This window comes from Cygnus olor, chromosome 14 (assembly GCF_009769625.2).
Source record: "Cygnus olor isolate bCygOlo1 chromosome 14, bCygOlo1.pri.v2, whole genome shotgun sequence".
Classification (NCBI taxonomy): Eukaryota; Metazoa; Chordata; class Aves; order Anseriformes; family Anatidae; genus Cygnus; species Cygnus olor.
The window spans coordinates 4358623-4376640 of record NC_049182.1 but is presented as its reverse complement, the minus strand read 5'-3'; the positions used below and the strand labels follow the sequence as shown (position 1 = coordinate 4376640).

Sequence of the window (18018 nt, the reverse complement as noted above, 5' to 3'; positions counted from 1 at the left end):
TCCAAGACCGTGAAGGGAGAAAGGAGTCTCTAACAGCCCAATCCTTATCATGCTATCAAAGGGTAACCTAGATGATTCCGTGGTTTGAAGACTTGGAGGACTTTGTCCTAACTCCACCACTTCTACTTTGCTTCATTCCTTCTCTGCTTGGGGAGAACCGTCAACCTGCAAGGCATCATTGAGCAGGTTCTGGCATTTCCAGCCCGGGGTACTCATGGTTTTGAGGGCACAGCCAGGTTCCCCTCCAAATTTTGCCTTTCCCTTAAAGTCAGTGAATGTTCAGATCAGTGATTTTGAAGAAAACACTGAGATCAGACTGACATTTTTCTACAGAAAAAAAAAAAACTCTCATCGAAAAATGCTTATATCATTTTACATGCAACAACTATCCCAATGTCTTCTCAGTATTATGCAGATAATATCAATGTGATTTCTCTTTAACACAAGCTAAATGCATCATATTAAAAGTATTTATTTTATGCATTACTGTTTCAAACAATTTATTTGTACATCTACAATCCACAGATTTTTCAAATACAAGAAATGCATTCACTTGTGCACTTCATACCACAGTGACAACACGTTGAGTAATGTCAGCCTCAGGATGCATTTTCTAGTCTATACTATAGGGGCACATTTGAGCACGAAGCATAATATAAAGTACACACATAAATCCCATTATTATTAATGGAATCTATGTGCATTGCACCTCCCACACACTGTTTAAGAACTATGCCCCACAGAATCATTTTAAATAACCTACATTCTACAGCGTGAACCTGTTATTTAAAAGTTATTTCTTTGCCTACTCTATTATAAAGGGACAAGAGAGTTTACAGAGAACAAGCCTCACAGCTTCAGCCTCTGAGTTTCAAGCCTTTTCTTCGCATACTAAAAATATAAAGCAGTCTGTATCATTCAAATAATCTAATTTTCCCATCCACCTTCATTAACATCACTGGCTGAAGCCAATTACAAATGCCTTAAGGCTCATAGCCTCATAAGCATAGTGTGAAAGGTCAAATTTTATTGTTTGCTCCATCTATCACTACTGACACAGTAATTCAAAGTACACAAGGCTTGTTTTCTACTCACTGCTTTCTTCTTTCTCCCTGTGCACCTGCTGTAATTTTAATGTAGAAGCTTATTAAGAAGTACATTGTCTTCTGTCATTCTGTGCTGGCTTCTTCCCCACATTTAAGAAAGAGCCCCAAGTTATGCTTTTATTCACACAGCATCTAGCATTCCCTCCTTTGAGGTGAACATGCCTAAGCAAGTCATTTTTGGTGATGTACTTGAGCAACAAATACATTTTAGAATAATCTAATGTGGTTGTGAAAAAAAAAAAAAACAAAACACCTCAGCCACAGAAAAATCACCAGCACAAACGTTTTTGAGTGATCTAGAGAACAAGCCAAGATGTTCATTTACTTTGTAAAACATAGATGATAGACCAATGTCTTCCAGTCTAAAGATGGGTACCTAATCTTACTCATTTATAGATCCTCTAAGCTTGCAATGTGACCAGGTAGTCTTTATCCTGTAAGGGCTGACCAGAGCTCTTAGAACCTTCTGTGGTGAATAAACAAATAAAGGAAAAACCATTTCAGCTGCTCACACAATTAGTACTATGCCAGGGTGAAAAGTCTTGTGAACGTATACATATACACGGTTTAGCTGGGAAGCTGTCCCAGAAGTAGTCACAATGCACAGATCAGTGGATATGCAAGCCTGGTTGCTCCCAGTTATAATATAAAATTGGTAGAGGATTGTTAGGGATTTTGAAATACTATCTGACACTACCAAAAAGCAGCAGCTTCTTCAAGTCAACATAAAACTAAGTGGGATTTGAAAGGAAGCAGAGGAATTTGCTGGATCACTTGGTTATTTGAACAGAGTTCAGAAGTTATACTTCCCAGCTCCCTCAAAGTTTAACAAAGGTTACTGTACCATGGGAAAGCACCGATTTGTTTGGCTTGGGGCTAAAGGCTGCACCAGAAAGAAAGTAGGAGATGAAACTACATTTTTCTGAGTACATTAACTGACCAAGCAATAAGTGGCATTTTTAGAGCACATACAAAAATATCCCTTACAAGGAATTACAAGGTACACAATTTTTTTTTAATGAACAATAAAGCATCTTGACTTGTTTAGTGTGACATCATATTATTCCTTGTAACACTTGCCCTCAGGCATGAGTTACTAAACATCAGATGATTTGACCTAGAACACCTCTGGCACATTTGTTTTCAATATTTAATTTTAATGAAGATTTTTTTTTTTATAAGTTGCTCATTAGATATTTCTTTAATTTTAGCAGATGGAGTCAAAACTTTCAGTCCTGCTGATGTGAAATTGCAAGATCTCTAATAATTGCAAGAGTTCCTTAATCCTCTACTAATGTAAGAGAGAAAATTGTGGTCCCAGAAACACAGATAGACCCTATGTACTATACAAAAAGAGACAGCTAAGAGGGGAGCCAGTATATCTACAGGATTATAGCAAACTGCATCAGTTGCGACAGTTCATGGTATAAAGTACATGTTTTATTACCAAGTTAATAGTTTTCTATACCACAGCCCTTTACTTACATAGAAATGCCTTTGATAATACACTAACCAATGGCCAGCAGCACAGCTGAAGGGATGAAGAGACCTGTTGCACAGGAACACATCAAATCCATGGACTCACAGTTAAGACTGGGGACAGTAGCTCAGCTTAGTTCCCAGAGCAGGATTTTGTTTGCTTATTTGTGACAACACATTTGAGCTTATCAGACTCTAACCTTGGGATTGTAACGATATTGATAACAAATAACTCATTTTACCTTGACAGTAGTTTTACCAGAAGTCCTTTTAAAAGGAGCCCCAATATCACTGCAATTTGCCCCACAAAAATATTAAGGCTTCCAGCACTGAACATGTACAGGAGTAAACCCAAACTTATGACCAAAAATCCTATTACAAACTACAGAAAATTAAGCAAAATATTCTCTAGTACTTCTAAAATTTGCTTAACTTGGGAACAAAGCTGCACAGAAGTGATATACTTTACCCTCTCACAAGTGCTCGGTACTCAGAGACACAAATTTCCACATCTAATTGGGCAGCAGGGAAACTCAGACTAGGAGGTGAAGGGATAAATTTTCAAAGTCACAGATGGTGACTAAATGCCATCTGTGCCTTTCAAAATTCATTCTCAAATAAGCTGATGAAAGCCATCCCACCCTTCCCCAAGTAAGAATTGAGATCTTCCTTATTTCCACAGTTCTCTGCTCATTCCTTGTGACCATGCTGTGAAATATATATATACAAACAAACAATATATATATACAAACAAACAATTGGATGTCTTTAGGATAAATACCACTTCATCAAATAACATTTCTCAACCAATGCTTCAAACCAAACATACTGTGCCTTGCAGCAGCTGCAGAATTTAAGGCTCTGTGTTTTGCCTTCTGCAGGACAAGGTTTGTTAGCCAGGGCTTTTCTCCACAATAACAACTTCACAAAGCTTTTGGCTTGCAGGACTCAAGTCTCACTGGCCCAGACTACAGGCAGAGGGAAGATCTACCTTGCTAGGAGTACAGTGGCCAGATGTGCTCCAGACAAGTGAGTGATTTTCAGAACCACTCAACATCAGACAGGTTCTAGTTTTCCCAAGGTCTTCTGGAGTTTCCCTGTTACTTGCGAGAATAAAGTCAGTGATGCTGACTCACTCCAGACCTGTTGCTAGAGTTAGGAAACCCCCAAAACAAAATGAATCAAGTCAATGAAACAGAAGTGAACACTGAAAACTTACTGCTTGAGTATGGAAGTTGTAACAACATAGTAGGATGTTTTTCCTGTGAAAAACTCCAGTCACATCCCATGAAATCTATTAGTTTCCACAAAAATACATTTGAATACTCCATTAAAAATCCTGACCAGCTTGATCAGAAGACTCCAAGAAGCTTACTATTAGAGTTGTCATGTCTTAGACACATTTAACACAAACAGCAAAAAAACGCTAACACTTTGAAGGTTTTTTCATTATGACTTCAAAGTAGCTCTCACAGTATTTTAGTGTGAAGGACCAAATCTTTTAAAGTTATGAAAGGGGAAAATACGAATTGTTTCTGCTTTGCAACACAGGTCAGCAGAAGAATTAGGTAACACACCAGATCTACCATACAGGGGTTCAGGCCTGTGCTTATACCATAGCTTACGTTGGGCCTAAACTCCGAACTCAAAGTGAAGAATCGAGTTTACAGATTTCAAAAAAAAAAAAAGGGGGGGGGGTTAAAAAAGTCTAAGTTTCACACAGAAAACAAATACATGAGGCTGACTTCATTCTCTTCTCCATGGATTTTTAACCATATCCGACCTTGTCTTACTCTTCCTGTCTTTCCTCTATCTCCCCTTGCAGAACCAATCCAAAGCAAAAAGTTAGTACTGAATTTCATCCAACCCTTCACCCATCTAAGGGCAGAACAGGTCCTGCAGCTCACTAAGCCTCTACTGAGTATCTTGTTTTCCATCGGGAACGGCATTAGCTGTATTCTTGGAAAGGCTGAGTCACAGACACCACAGCTGAACAGCAACATCGCAGGCCCAGAGGATAGGTAAACCAGGAGAGTTGGGTTATAAAAAGCCTAACCATGCTGCACTAAAGATTCTCCACACTTGGACACTTTATAAATATTTGTTAGTTGTGCTTCTGAATACAGACTCCTAATTAAATGCATCAGCCCTCACAATGCACACTTAACTAAGAACGTCTGGTTATTCTGGCCATTATTTTTTTCTCCCATTTCAAGATCACTGGAAAATTATTTCTCTTGCACATCCCTTAATATCGAATTTGTTACCTAATGTTATGACAACAGGAGGTGATTTTTCCATTTTCAAACAAAGACATGATCACAGACTTAATTAGTTCGCGATGATTTAATTAAAATTTGCAGAACAACAATGTACCTAATTAGGAGCATAATAATTATACCAATGTACCTTTCCGTCTTTGAAGGGTACATTAGTCATTGAGGTGGTATGTTTCGTAATTTAAGATCATCCGTATTTTCATTTTCTGATTGGTTAAGTGCAGTCATCGTCATGTTCAGGTAATTGCTTTATTAACTAGCTTAATTAAACTTCCTGTAAAACTGACAGCTACACAGTTATTATTCTTAATGTGTTGCTGACAAAAACATTAACTAATTACATAGTGCTCTTTACAGGGCTTCCTTACCTCACAAGCTTAATTCATTAGTACTTTAAAGAGCTTTGAACACTGACTGCAGTATACTATGGAAGTGTTTTGTATTGTCAGAGTATTAAATAGAGCTCTTTATATCCAGGAAACAGCAATCACTCTTTGCAAATCTTATAATAGGGGAGAGTGTTCACATATTTTAAAACATCTGCACTGCAAGCAATAGGTGGACTCAGTGAAGTTTTTGACAAACCTAAAGCCTAGAGAGTTCAAAGTTAGAGAAAAAGAGTGATAGAGAATTTCTAAAGTTTCCAGAAACGTAACAAAGTTTTACATGTCCAAGAAGTGCCAGAAACTATTACTGGAAACAGGATACAAGGACTGAGTGAATACAGACCACATTTTCCATCTGTGTTCAACGTGTCACGTCACAATATGGATATATCTGGTACCACTAAAGAATCCCACCACCCATAAAACAAGTTTGTTATCTGGAAATCAACAGAACACAAGGAAAAAATACTAAATACCACAGCCACATCACTTAATTCCCTTCAGCTTTAGCACTTGTATGAAGCTGATAAGATAACCCAGATCAATAACTGTGGCAAGTTTTTAAAACACTTCAGAAAAAGAACCAGAAAGGTTTTATACCTAAAAAGAGTGATGAGTCTTTGAAGCAGTACTACTCCTATATATGAAGATAAATCAAAATAAAGTTGGTTTTAATGAAAATCCATTCAGTTAGAAAAACATCAAGAAAATCTGCTATGCTGAGGATACTTAGACCTGACGTTAACACAAGATGTTAACCTAAGCAAGGATCCATGATTTTATTTCATGCTTTTTATGCACAGCATCAGTTGCTGAGTGTCTCTAGAGATGTCCAGCCGTAATGTCATGTTCCAGTAAATGTGTTCAAGAACATAGCCCATGCTTCTATTGGGCCAAGAACATTTCCTCCGCTACTCTGTGAATGGCTGCCTTTGAAGAATCCCAATCCCTTATAGTTGGGGGGGATAGACAGACAGTCCCCAGAATCATCAGCACTATAATTAACGTAAGTAAAATGTTTTCTTTTAAAACAGAATCTCTACAGAAAGTACTAGAACAGAGTGTGACAGCCTGAGGATTAGCAAACAGTGCAAACCAGTAAAACGATACTGCTTTTGCTAACTTGCCATACCGTCTGTATGACTGGAAGATTTTATTATCCAATCAGGAATGACTAAGACATCATTTAGAAGAACAACAATTAAAAACGCATTGTAAGTTACGTTCCCGGAATTGAATCCTTAATGATTTCTTAGTTTCCAGGAAAATAGAACACAACAAACAAAAGTCCTCTGCCTTCCGCAAGCTTTATCAAAAGTCTTGCCAGCTCATGCTCTGCAGTCTTAATTTTGCTTTAAAGGTGTGAAATTAATCTTTGAAGAAGAAACTAAAAACGCAAGACAAAGATAAGGAATACTCACGACCAGCTCAAAAAGAAATTTCAATCCTACTCAAAGTTGAAATGGAATATACTTTCTTAAACAGCAGTACTTCAATGAAGACAAGTACATTAGCTCCATTATCTGCGTGCCTCATCTAAAGACAGGGATGCCTCCACTTTTACGTAAGAACCCAAGAGCCACACTAGCTCTGTGCTGCAGGCAGGATACTAGGCTGAAGAACAAATTGCAGATCCTTAAGAAGAGAGAGAAAACTACAAAGCAGTAAAAGAAAGAGCAAATTAGAAACAGAACTAATCATTCCTGCCCAACTATACCAATCATCCCAGCTTCTGGTAATCACTGGCTTAGGGACTCAGTGTGCTAGAGGTTTAGTAGCCTGCAGTGGATCCATTTCCTGTGGATTCATATAAATCCCATTTATAGCTTCAGCCTGCACAATACCATGCTGCACTGAATTTCACAATTCTGAACTGAAAAAAATAAGAACATTTCGTTTGTTTTAAATCTGACTTAATTTCATTAGATCTTGCATAATGAAGCAAAACATTCCTTTTCTATTATTAGCCATAATTTCTTATAAAAATAACACCAAAGTGTTCAAAACTCTGTGCTTCCTTGCAGGTTCCACACCTCTGACAGCCACTGCTGCCCTTCTCCATGCATTTCCTAGTTCAAACATGTTAGCTTTGGGTTGCAATGATGATAACTGAAGGAAAATGAGATGCCCATAATAATACAATAAAGTTTTGTGCTTGTTCTCAATTCCTTTCTTAATACTTTGCATTTTTGCCCAGCAGTGATCATTATGATCCTCTTCTCAAAAACAGCCAGAATTATTCTAAAATCAAGTGGCTAAACAAAAGCCTGTGATGGGTATATTTGTGTTTTTTTTTTTTTTCCCCTCTTAATCTGTGTTACTGTGCAATTACTGACACCCAAGTTTCATCTATATTATTCCATTTTCATTCATTTTTACCTCAGCTAAAAGTCCAAAGGAAGAAAAAAGCAATCTCAGAACAAACATCACTGATGGCATTGAACAGTAGCCTCCAGTCATTAGCAAAACACTTTGATGCTGCCTTGCCAGGCTGTGAATACAGCCAAAACCTGTCTTCTGCCTAATCTCCTACCCCTGTGCTGGCAGGAAAAGGCAAAACGTAACCGAGCCAGGAAGGATTAAAACACCAGTGTGTGCCTGTGCATACTGCCTATGACTACATGAGTAGATGGCCAACGGACAATTTCAGAAGACTTTTTTTCCCTGAAATGTAGTGGCTGCTCTCCATTTTTTACTTACATGCTTAACAACAATCCTTTCATTTGCCCAGCATATCATTGCATGTGCACAAAGCAGCTGATGCAGAGCCAGATACAGATACATACATATGAATGCAGAGCAGCATGGTGTTTGCCCACACTCAAGTGTCCACCTTGTTGTATTTGCACAGTCAATAATGGAACGCATCAGTGCTGCAGTGCCAGAAATAATACTTGCCAACTGCACAGCATGTGGAAAAAAAATTACCAAGGAAAATTGTGATTTTAGTGACTTCGGGATCAAATGGATTAAGGCAAGAAGGAAGAACAACGTTATCTGGTGAAAACTAATGATGAACTTGGGGAAAGCAGCTATAGTAATCTGTTCATAAAAGAGAGACCAACTCATGGTTTGTACTTACAGTAAAAACATTTGTTAGGACATTAAAAATACACCACTTAATTTTAACACTCTACCTAAAGTATCTTCACTTCAGTTATCATCTTGTCTTTGACAACAGATCAACAAAGCAGAACTTTTAGATGAAGTTGTATAGAAGCGACCGTGTTCTACAGGCTACTGTAATAATACACTCTCAGGTTTATAGTGCTGTAAGCTGTATACAGCAGAGAACAACAGCACTGCTATAGAACACCTCTGTTATTTAGTAAAGGTTAACAAGACATGCATCCTCTTGCTAGGACCGAATGTCAATAAAATAGGTTTACCAACCAGCATGACTCTGGAGTAGACTTCAATAAAAAAAAGTAAAGAAAGAACAACGACAAATATGCATTGTGACCAGCAATCAGAGTATTTAAAAAGCAATGAAGACTTATGTGCCCAAGAATGGGGTAAAAAATTGGAACAAAAGCTGAGGAAAAGAACTTGCTGCACTTTAAAGTTCAACAAAATACTACAACTCTCCACTGGTAGGACAGAAGCAACTGATAGTTAAAAACACAATAAATGAAGGTGAAACAAGTGTTGCTTCTGACTAGGTATTCCAGAAGTCTAAAAAAAACAACACAACACTGACTCAAACACCCAACTTTTGGGAGGTGTGTCTTTGACAATGAAGCACATCAGCAATACGAATTGTTTGGGGTTTTTATTGTAGCACTTAGTCTTGTAGCTTAGCACAGTAGCTTGATGAATTTATGAGATTTGCAGAATTTTGGATGAAAAGTGGTAAAGCTCTCTTATGGTAAAAAATAAAATGCCCCCAAAAAACTGAGCTACCTGTGATGCAGGCAAGATGCACAGAACTGAGTTCAATAGGATGACTGAATACTCAGTGAAGTCTATTTACTACAGACCACTCTACCTCACACTCTCAAGAGTTCAGAGCCAAAAATGTTGATTTCAAAATGAGCTCAATTTTAATCCTAAATACCAACGGTGCATTACTGTATTAAATATCCTAGAGAGTATTAAAAAGCGTAGCTTGTTTAAACAGGCAACTTTGAACACTTTTTGTGTATTCTGTATGTAGGAGAAAATTTCTGCTGATTTGCTCCTTTGGCCATGCAAATCCTTCAGCCAGAACAGGGTAGAGGCTTAAATGAATTAGCTGTGGCAGCATTTTAATACCTGCATCTGTTAATGGATGAAGTATGCAAGCTGCCCAGCTGAGAAGAGGATGTAGAATAACAGTGCTGATGACACTGCACCTATATCACAGCAGAGAATCCTTCCCTCTTGAAGATTTTATTTTCCTGCATTTTTCCAGGGCTTTTTCTTCTTGGATTTTAAAGAGTAGTTTTACTGGGTGTCAAACCTTACCTTGGACACAGAAAGAGAAGGAAACTTCAGGGGCATTTCCTAAACATGACTTCCAATGCCTGCAACACTGGTAATGGAACATGCGTCTGAGACACGGAAGGCTTTATTTTGATAATAACAAATCTGGACTGCTGAATAGCTGTGAAGACAGTTTCTTTTATTGAATCAAGCCCTAAGGTGATCATATTTTTAGTATAACAATGAGCCAATTTAGTCCCGCTCTGGGATAATTCCCTGGGTTATGGGATAATTTTTTTTTATGGTACCATATATGCTGCATCTGGCACAGAAGAGTATTAAAAGAGATGTAAACAAATTGTTGTATGTTAACAAAACAGCCTGAAGGAAAAAACACAAACAAAACAACCCACAAGAAGAAAAACAACCTATCACAGAACAATGATACTGTCAAGTTATTTTACCTTTTGGGGACAAAATCTAAAGAAAACAAAACCAAACCAAGACAAGAACTACCCTAGAACCCTCTTGTGTGACCAAGCCAGTTTGGTCAGATGCATTTCTTTGCATCATTGATATTGGAAGCATTCTACATCCTTAGCAAGAACAAGCAATTTACAGAAACATGAATCATGAAAGTCATAAAATTCTGGTTTGTCATTCTAATTTGTTGTTTGTCAAATACGGAAATGTGTAAATTTATCAGCACTTTTTCTACAGAAATAAACTAAGAGCTACAGTAGGCTTAAATTTAATGCTGCCTATTAACTAAAGCCATTTGATCTTCATATTACAGCCTGCACAGTCACTGCTAAAAGGATTGCAGGGCACAAACAAGACTTACCTTGGTAGTATATGTATGTCCATCAGAGCCACAGACAGGGCTGGCATGCATCATGGGGCAAGGCTTGCATTTCACTATGTTAGCTGGTCCAGTCCAGTGCTTCTGGGCCAAGTTTCCTTTCTTTTGTCGAATGCTGTAATAATAAGAGTCAAATGCTGTAATAATAATAATAATAATAATAAGAGACAGCAGTTTTTTTTGAACCTGCTTGTGTGAAATGGAAGAATGAAAGCTTTTCTGAATAAAGCATAGCTTGGTTTTCAACACAGTATTCATTTAAAGAAAGTTAAGTATAGCTCCTAATGATACTTATATAATATGGCACATTAGAGTAGATTATCTCAGTATCGTAAATTGGTACGCATTGTTAGATTAACAATATTTGGCAATTTTGATTTATAACTACAAATGACTTCACTTGTAATTACAGCATTTTGTTAAACCACGCCACATTCCTGGTGAGGCACGCAAGCAACATTAAACCAGGCTGTGTTTTCACTGAGTCACCAAATCCATGCCTGCAAAGACACTCCGCTGTAACCTATTGTCAGGTAGCTCCACAGGCGGCTAGCACTGCCCCCTTCTCCCTTTCAGGGAACAAAGTCTTTCAAAATATTTATGAACAGAAATTCTTGTTCAGGCAGAGTTCATGTTAAGACTAAGTAGCAACAATTTAAAAGTGAAGTTGTTTCAAAAGCATTACTATTTATATTACAGTTATAAGAATGTACAGGTATAGATAAAAATCAAAGAACTCTGTATGTGCTGCAGCATTCTTCATAGGCCAGCTTCAGAATAGCTGTAATTCTCAGATCAATCACAGTCCCACTAGGAACACTAGAGTGACATAGAGCATCTCCAATTCTACACATGCATTTGTACCACACTCTACTCAATTATTACATTAAAAATAAGTATGAAGTGACATCTGCTCTAAAGTCTTATTGGAAAACGTGCAATTGATTCTGATTAATGACTCATTTTCCTATAATAATGAACTACTTGGCTGCTACAACATTTACTAATTATTATCAACATACTGTTGTAAGCTGATTAAAAGTTTGCTTTATAAACCGCAAGTCAATGTTACAATGCAGATTCATTTTGGTCATGTGTACTTGTCTTTCACTTGGAAAGATTTACAAGGGAGGGGATCGCATCAGCTTTGCTGGAGACTTAAGAAAAATAACTGCCATCTGTTTCTATACCATAGTAAGAAAAGATATGATACAACAATTCAACTAGAAATTTACTTCAATGCACCGCTGAATGACTTTATCACAGTTCTAGAAATATATATACAGATATATTTTAAAGCAATTTCGCTGCAGCTTGCAATTTGCTACACAATACTGACTGATGTAATGACACATTCAGCTGCTAAAATAATAGAAATTCTGTTCTTTCATCTCAGTTAAAGTTTTCTTCTAGTATAACCTTTGTCACAGTGATGACTAGTACTATAAAGAAGCTTGTGTCCACAGAAGGAATCCAATCATGATATCATAAACTATAAAAACACAAGCCCTGTATTAGAGACTAAATTCCCTTGGATGTCTTGAAGAAGTTTTCTTAATCCATGGAGCAGCTTTCCCTCCTTCAGATGCATTTTGCCTTGCAAAGTTACCATTATACCACATGCTGAATGCTGCAGATGCAAGGTTGCTCATCTCTGAACCCCAGATACAACTCTGCAGACATGTTCTCCATGGTTCTGGGGAACAGATATAAACAATTGTATAAACAATAAACAATCTGTATAAACAATTTCTTTCATTTTTCCAGCAGTAACTTTTGCTTCTCTGTAGCCCCCTTGCCTCCAACTAAGATGCAATCATTATCATCATTATCTTATTTTCTGGAACTGTTTCAATTACAGGCTTTTTTTTTTTTTTCTTTCCAGCTTGACAAGAAAATTTGCTCATTCACTTTACTAATGGCCCTGCACTTCTAGAAGCATACAAACTGGGAGTTTGTTTGAGAAAGTATGTTGGGATGCAGTAGTGGATACTGATGAGCAGAGGCTGGAGATTGGAACCATGAAAGGTGCTAAGCTCTTCCTTCGGAGGCAGCAGGAGAACGGATCACAATTTAAAGCAGACTATACTTTTCCACAGCCCTTGACTGCCACAATCTCAAAAGAAATTCGTCTGTATGTAAAATTGTTCAAAGGAAGAAAGTTTGAGGCTATAGAAAAAACAGCTAAAGAAAGGCTAAACTTGAAATGTATGATTTAGTGCCACTGTCAAAGCCATCAGCCACAAAGCATTCAGGATGGAGATGAGTGACTGAACTAACAAGCACCTCATCAAAATTAAATGAAGATTGAAGTTCTTAGCTAGACTGATGCCTAACGAGTCACAGGATCTTGAGGCTTTGAGTGACATGCCTAAAATATGTTACATAGCATTTGTGAGCCAAGTTACATTCAGGCATTTCACACTACCCTAAAGAGAAAGGTCTGCTCCTGGCATGGCTGCTTAGCCCTTTCTGCACAGACTTACAGTTCCCTCTTCATTTCCTTACTCCTGCTTTGGCCACTTCAGGGTTTGGACTACAAAGCCAAATTCTGCTGTAAGATTTTTCTAGAACTAATGATGTTTTCCGCTCTCTCATCCTCACTTAAAATAATAAAGAAAAAGTAATTTCAATTTGCCCATTTCATGTCATTTTTGCAGCTCATCAAGTCTAGTGGCCTTTTCCACCACTTACTGAAAGCAAAGAAAACAAACAGAGCCTTAGTGCTAAACTCTGCTCCTGCTGCAGGTGCCTTGAATTCAACAGCAAGGCATGTGAGTGAAAGCAGCACCTCCCCTTGTCTCTTAACTATAAAGGTTTCACCTGGACTTGATTCAAATCATTTCATTTATACACCTGGAAGGGAACAGCATTAACACCCTTGTCTTCCCCCAAGCTGGTTCATCTTTGGGATCTTTTGATATTAAAAGGAAACTTAGGCTCTCAGAGGAGTATTTAATAACAAGAACAATTCACAGTGGAGTATGTCTTAAAGCATTTTATTCTTTCTAAAGGAAAATGCAAGTTAGCAATTTTAGTAGCACTTTACATCAGGTGCATAACAAGGCAGGGGGTTACCGCAAGAAGTCTGCAGCGATTTTAACTTCTGGATTTACGATTTAGCTGGCATTGTAGTCTGGCAGCCATTTTGGTTGCAAGAAGCAATTTGGGTTTCAAAAGCGGATTTATTCTTTTCAAGCTACAGCTTTGTCAGAAACAATAGCACAAAATGTCACTGTATTTGAAGCAAGTCAAAAAACATTTTTGTCAGCTTGGTTGAGAGAGCAATAGTTGAAAGTTGTAACTGGATGCCCAGATCCTTCAATGCCCTCCCCTTCAATGCCAAAAACACAGGTAAGGACCCATTAGAAAGGACATCTTTTTTTCCAGAAGTAAGTGTGTATTTTTCTGGAGTGACATTTTGAGACAGGATAAGGCTTCTGGAAGCTGTTCAAGCCTATAACCCCTAACAACACATCAAACATCCAAACAAACAAATTAAAACCTAGACAAGAATATTGGCTGCCATAAGCAGACAGCCTGCAAATCCCTTCTCAATGGAAGGGCACATTCACACACTCTGGGAACATGTTTTACTATGCTAATCATCTTGTTTTAGAGTAAATATGTCAGGAGCAAGGCAGGCCAAAACAAATTAAGCCTTTTTTTCTTTTTTTCCTCCATGACAACTTAACCAACTTTAATCCTGCTTTAAGGCTCAGAGTCAAAAAGATCTACTACAAGTCATCGGAAAATAACCACTGTGCAGAGAGAACAAACTAAGCACTCCCCACTGGGGTAAGTGTCTGCCACATTCATAAGGACAACTGAACCAAGCATTTCTAATAGTCTAGAAGAAAGTAGACGTGAATGTCTTGCTCAAGCATTAAGACTTATAGAAAGACATTGCCTGCTTTCACTTTTCAGAATGATCCACTGAAAAATATAGGATTCAAGGATTAGTTAAGTTTTACAGAACGTAGCCTCTTAACGTTTTAACATATAGACAACGTTAGTGACTGGAAACATCCACACTTCAACACAGAGGGAACACACATTGACACAGCTTCATTACTCATTATAGAGACCCAATACTTACCACATACTGAGAAAATACAGGGAAACTAAATCTGTTTTGCTTGCATAGGAACATGAAGAATGCAGTAGAATTTCCAGACATCTTCATCATCCCAACACCGTTCACAGTAGCCCTGGATAGCCACACTGCATGTCCGAAGCCACAAAAACAACACTCCAGCCTGGGTCTTCCAAGTAAAGAGCTTTAGCTGCAGAAAAGCTCAGCTCTAGGAGACTTGGCTCTACCCAAGATTTTATTGCTTCCAGGTGTGCCCCAGGGAGCCAGAATCTAAACCCCAATTAGAGCTGATTTGTGCAACTGGCAGCCCTTCCACAACTGGCTGACCTGGGGGATGCTAATGCTGGAGCCTCTTCCCACCTGGCTGGCAGTACCAGCTCTTGGCACTGGGACAGTCAGCCAGAGGGGTTTGAACTCTGCCTTAGATTCAGCAAAAGTTTATCAAATTAAATGCTTCAAGCAAAACGTTTAAGCCAGAGTCATGATTTTCAAAAAAAAAAAAAAAGTTTAATTCCACTTTTGAGCATATGCCATAGGCTGTGCTGCTTATGGATCTCCTCATTTTTGCCTGTAACAAATCTCTCCAGGATGGCACAGAACGGTATATATATAGCAATAACCTGTGATAAGGCCAAGGACCAAAATCACAGACTATCCTGAGTTATATCTCATTTCTCCTGTTGAGGGAGTCTCTGGGTGAAGCTGTGGTGAATACAGCACCAGGCAATGTATAAAGATATGAAATTAAAAATGGGGCCCTGTGAATTTGATACAGAATGTCTAAATTGAGAATATCAGTTTTTGAGACAATAACTTACCAGAAAACATGGGCATATTATGTTTTAATAAGCTGTACAATTTTCCTATATAAGCTAATGACTATAATTGAAAAAAAAAAACAATTGAAAAATTATAATCTCATCTAAGATGGCAAACTGTATCACTTTTTTTTTTTTTTCTCTTCAATTAATGTGTCATATAACTGCCAGCTAAGGACAGCCAAAATATCAACAGATTATATAAGCAAGACCAAGCCTGTGCTTTTATGTAATTACATTTGATCTTCCAAGTGCAAATTCAATTCCAGCTGTCAATGAACTTTAATATTTATAAAGAAATAAAATGCACTAGAATTCAGGCTTCTCGTCCAGAAGGCATAACATATTTGTAGTAGTAGTTACCTTTTGGTATTTTTCATACAAATATAAAGTTTAAAATGGAAACTTATTTACAAAATTTACTTTTTTTTACAAAATTTACAACATTAAGAGTATGAAGGTGGGTTGGAGCTGGGCATCCATGTATGGGCCCAGCTACAGCCAGGATTCTCCATATAACCCTGTCTTTAGGTAACTTGGAGTTATGGCCATTGATTTGCACCTGCAGCCTGCATGGAGACAGTCCTCGAGATTAAGATTAACTTCATCCATAATTCTTCCTTTCCAGACCTTATCTCAAATCAAAATGCATTGTTTATAACTGCTTATCAATCAAGCTGTATTGTAATAAAATTAAAAAGTTCAGTGCACAGGCACCAAGTAGTTGTGCTTTCTGAGAAGCTGGAAGAAACTCCGACAGAGCAAACTTAAATGGCTTCCTGAAGTTGGAACAATTCACTGTTGAAAGAGTTTAAAATGTACTGCTAGTACCTTCCCTATGCCTTGTGCACAGTTTGTTCTTGTCTCCCTGAAGGAAGCTTATCACACCAAAGATAAACCCAGCAGTGCCTGGCTGTTTCTATCTTTCCTTTGCATAAGCTGTTTTTCTTGTTCTTGAGGAAGAGAATGACAGAACTGAAATTTGCCAGGACAAATGGCAATGTTTTCTTCTCTCTTTGTATCACTTCTGTGTTCTGTTTACTGGAGCTAAGAGTTTGGCCTCATTTCTACAACCTTTTATATTTTTTACAACATATGTATATACCTTGAGCAACTAACAAATTCCCCTTGTATTCAAGAAAGGTGAATAAAAAAGGCTCCACACTTTACCTTGAAGAAAAACGACAAACACAAACAAACCACAAACAACAACCCAAAAATAATACTAAGCTTTTGAATTAGACACAATCTCCTTATTTAATACAAACACTGTAAAACGAGAATAGACATATGAAAAGAGTCATTTTTCTACCTGGAACTTCCTCCTTCACATGTAAAGAATTATAACATGTGGGGCTGCCTTGGCAGTCAAGGAAGAGTCAAGTCTCTTCTTCTTGCCAAGAGTAAGAAGGCAGTACAAAAATAAGCACAGGGGAAACAATGTTCTGGGAGGAATAGGTCAGCCAGATATAGGGAAGATGAAAGTTCTGGTACAGCCATATATTTTGCAAGAAAAAATCCCAATATGTTTTGCAGTGAAAAAGCCCTGAAGATTCTTTCATGGATCCTTCTGGGACCAGCAAGCAACCAACTCTTGAGAGAGAACAAAGGGTCTTGCAGCCCAGGGTACTCAAGGTTATTGGTTCTGCAAGATGAAGGATTTATTTATTTTGTGTCAGTTAAAGCATTGGAGAATTTGGAAAGGCTGACATAGATTTAGAGGACCTAGAGGGCCAGAAAAACTGCAGTCTGTTAGGCTGACGGATTGGACACACCTGCCATATGCAATTTCTGAGATCCAGCAACACTGTTGGTGAATCTGAGAGAACCTCCCATGTATGCGTCTGCTTGAGTAGGACCCTTCAAACAGCTGCAAGGTCTGTGTTTAAACAGCTTTAACGTGGCATTTCAATATGGACGTTGTTTAAGGGCCACGCAACTGGTTCTGTGCAGTGTCAGGAGTATCAGGATCTCTCAGTACAGGCATCCTTCTGAGATGTTTGTACCCGGCCTTACTCATTCCTGGACTAAAAATTACGAGATTAAGTATTTATTAAGGTCATTAGAGAAGCATGTGGATTTCTGCCTTTGAGCACTTTAATACATAAAAATGGTGTTTAAAAGGTCCCCTTCATTCTTGGGTAACAGATTAGTGTGCTTGCAGACAATTTATTTTTGAATTTAAATTTTTAATGATTTGCAACTTTTATACCTAATACCCATGTTCTACAGCTGCACAGATAAGAAAACTGTCAAGGCACACAAAGGAAAAGGACCAAAACAAAATATCCACACAAACATACAATCACGGTGTTTTTAAAAGTCATTATGCTCTCTGGAATAAATAAAAGAGCTTCTAAACTGCCTATTCTCATGAATTTTCATAAGAGAATTATTTTCCTTTTCATTGTTATTTTTATACTAACATAAAAAGGAATCTGAGACACCAAAGTATGTAAAAATAAAATGAAGTGCCTTGAATTTCAGAGGAGGGGGGGAGATAGCAGAAAGTTCATAATTAAAGCTGAAATCTTCTCTACCACTCAGTTTGTAGCGATCTTCATCAGCCACATCTGAACGCTGGCTTT

The 18018-nt window shown here is 37.8% G+C and overlaps 1 protein-coding gene across 2 annotated transcripts in view; it reads right to left on the bottom strand.

The window, feature by feature from the left end:
* SPOCK1 (SPARC (osteonectin), cwcv and kazal like domains proteoglycan 1) overlaps positions 1–18018 on the bottom strand; it is a 288774-nt gene that overhangs the window by 86205 nt on the left and 184551 nt on the right. For both annotated transcript variants that reach the window (XM_040573349.1, XM_040573348.1), the window contains one exon: positions 10499–10631. In XM_040573349.1, coding sequence (XP_040429283.1) covers positions 10499–10631 — 133 coding nt within the window. The remainder of the gene's footprint in view (positions 1–10498; positions 10632–18018) is intronic.